Raw genomic sequence first — 2795 nt, forward strand, 5'->3', positions numbered from 1 at the left:
CACACACACACACACGCACAAACACACGAACACACACGCTATAACTAATAGACAAACCTGCTGGACTGCTAGACTGGATCTGACAAGAGATTTCCTGCCTGGTCCCCTCAGTGGACATGACGCGGTCACCTCCTGTCTTGGTCACCTGGGGCGGAACTGGGAAATGGGGAAATGGTAGAAGTTGGTTTGTTTTAGTAGAGGTTTTACGGCGCTTGCAACTGCATGAGGTTACGCTACCGGACTCGTAATCGTGAGGTTGCGGGTTCAGGGGTTCGAGCCGCGGGCCTGTCGTTGTGTTCTTGGGAATTATACTTTACACAAAAGTTCCTCACTTCACCCAGCTGAAAATGGGTACTCAGCTATAGACAGTGAAAGATCTTGTCGGTTTGTTAGTGTTTGAAACGCTTAACCAGCTGCGTATGTTTCCAGGGAAGCTGAGAATGTTTCTGAGTGTTCTATGGTCTGCTTGGGTAATAATAATATAGTGTAAAGCGCATAGAGCTTGTTTTCGAGTGGGGATATGCGCTATACAAATGCTATTTATTAATATTATTATGAGGTCATATGAGTGCCAAGGGATGGATGTCAACAGAGAACTGGTCGCTTTTAAGGACAAGCAGGCTAACCCAGATTTTGGGGGATTCCAGAAATCTTGACCTACACCAAAAGTGGGCATTATGTTCAGTTTTTTAAAGGTTTTTTTTGTAAGTGTTTTACGGCGCTCGCAACTGCATAAGGTCATATGAGCGCACGGGACACCTCTAACATTTTCAGTTGGTAGGAAATTTTGAATTTTGCCCGGATGGCGGCAGAAGCCTACTCTTATCGATTTTAGAAAAACAAAGAATCTTTAACGTGCGCAAATTACACACGGGACCTCCGAGATTATTCGCCTTTGTCCGAGAAGGCAAGGTGTAGATCTTGTCTACCATATGATCAGGAATGTGGCTGAAAGACAGTAAGAAAGAGAATAGGAGTAGCAGTAAAAAGGCTGCAGAAAGAGTCAAGAACCCAGAGGAGGGGACAAAGGAGGTGAATGGGTGGGGCAGAAAGTGGAGACGAAAGCAGACATCAGAATATTGCCAGAGAGCAGGAAAGAAGGGGACAGGAGAAAATTTTAGAGAGCAAAATTTTTCTGTCGCTACCGGGATTCTACCCGGGGTCCCTAGAATGAGAAGCGAACACCTTAACCTGTAGGCCACGAAAACCGCCTGGTGTAGGTTTAACACCCCTATCAGCACTATTAGATTATTCAAGAGGCGGGACCTCCGAGTTTAACATCCATCTCCGAAAGGACAGAGCCAAATGTGAATTTCGCGCAAAGTGTATCTCCAAATGACAGTACATCGGACCGAAGGGTCGAACTGAAAGTAACAATTTGTTGACAAAAGATGTGATAATCTATTTTATACCATACTTGGAGCTGTTATAGCATTGCACTTCCGGTAAAATATATCCTTATATTTCACACGTGAAATATAGGCTGATATCTCACACGTGAAATATAAAAATTTGCATAAATTACTCCGCGCACTAGATCTAGATCTATATTCGCCTTCTACTTCTATCCCTCTGTACTCTGTGTAGGCTACAGGCTAAGCAAAGTAGCCTAGATCTAGATTAGCTAGATCTAGATCTAGATTGTAGATCTAAATCTAGATTTAGATCTAGATCTAGTAAAAACTTAAAAACTTCGCTGCAAAGCGCGCTCACCATGAGCAACCAACACTAGATCTATATCTAGATCTAGATCTAGTCTCCCAGTCTCTTATAGTCGAGTATAGGTTCAAATCTTTCTAGATCTACGGTGCCCTTAATTTTGTTTCAAATAGAGTCAAATGATGGGAACCTAGAATCTAGATTAGATCTAGATCTACGCCAGAGTATGGTGCTGTTACGTTTAGTTCATTTCTCGAATAAAAAACCCATTTGTTCTAATGGGTCATCATAATAATGCGACTTGTCAGGTGCAGCTAAACTGCCCTCTTTCAAACCAATTAGATCTAGATCTAGTACAACTGACGTTTGGGAATTTCTTTTTGCTCTCAGACATTGTAGCAGCTTACCAGATAAACACAATGGGTGGACGCCGGACGGGCAGTGGACACTAGTGGTGGGCCAAGAATCGATTCGAGAACCGATTCCTGCGATTACTACTTCTGAGAAAAAGAATCGATCCCTTTTTCGTAAACTAACGATTCTCATTTACTATATTTTTATCTTATTTTTTTTTCTAAGAATGTTATTTTTTATGTTGGTGCTTTGCTATTTTCTGAAATCGAGGTTATCCTGAATCTTGAAGACTTAAGAAAGAGTAGTCGGGATGCAAAGTCATTGCCAACGATTATAATATCGAACTAGTATACAGTGTCAAAACTTATTCGTTGCTTTCGCCTTTTTCTCATTCATCTGTTGTTGTTTTTAAATTATAATAATATTCCCTTTTCTTTCAATTCAAAATCTAAAACTGTGACGTCTGCCCACGAGGCCCCATATTATAGACTCTCATTTGTCGGTGTAGGTCAGTGTTGGTCTCTGACTTCATACTGTAGAGACTGGGTGGGGTAGTGCCTGGGGTAGCGCCCTCCCACCCCAAGTAATCAAAGGGATCGGACTAACCGTTACTCGCCGGATGTAATTGCTGGGTTCGGAGTAATTGCTACTCGCCGGAAGTAGTCATAGGTATCGGGACTCGACGGAAATAATTGCTAGGTGCGGACAATGATAGTACATAACAAGATGGTTCACTCAGCCAAAAAAGTGTCCGCAGGAAGTATGCTCTTTGCTTCAGATGG

General features: G+C 42.4%; 1 protein-coding gene across 1 annotated transcript in view; it reads right to left on the minus strand.

Annotated features, from left to right (window-relative positions):
- The window catches only part of LOC101848774 (hemicentin-1), a gene marked incomplete in the record, with an annotated part of 58272 nt that extends 55563 nt beyond the window's left edge, over nucleotides 1-2709 (minus strand). The window contains 2 exon segments of the mRNA XM_035972202.1: nucleotides 58-156; nucleotides 2067-2709. Of these exon segments, the coding sequence (XP_035828095.1) occupies nucleotides 58-156; nucleotides 2067-2205 (238 nt within the window).
- Between the last annotated feature and the right edge of the window lie 86 nt (nucleotides 2710-2795).

Source organism: Aplysia californica, unplaced genomic scaffold, assembly GCF_000002075.1.
Source record: "Aplysia californica isolate F4 #8 unplaced genomic scaffold, AplCal3.0 scaffold00611, whole genome shotgun sequence".
Taxonomy (NCBI): domain Eukaryota; kingdom Metazoa; phylum Mollusca; class Gastropoda; order Aplysiida; family Aplysiidae; genus Aplysia; species Aplysia californica.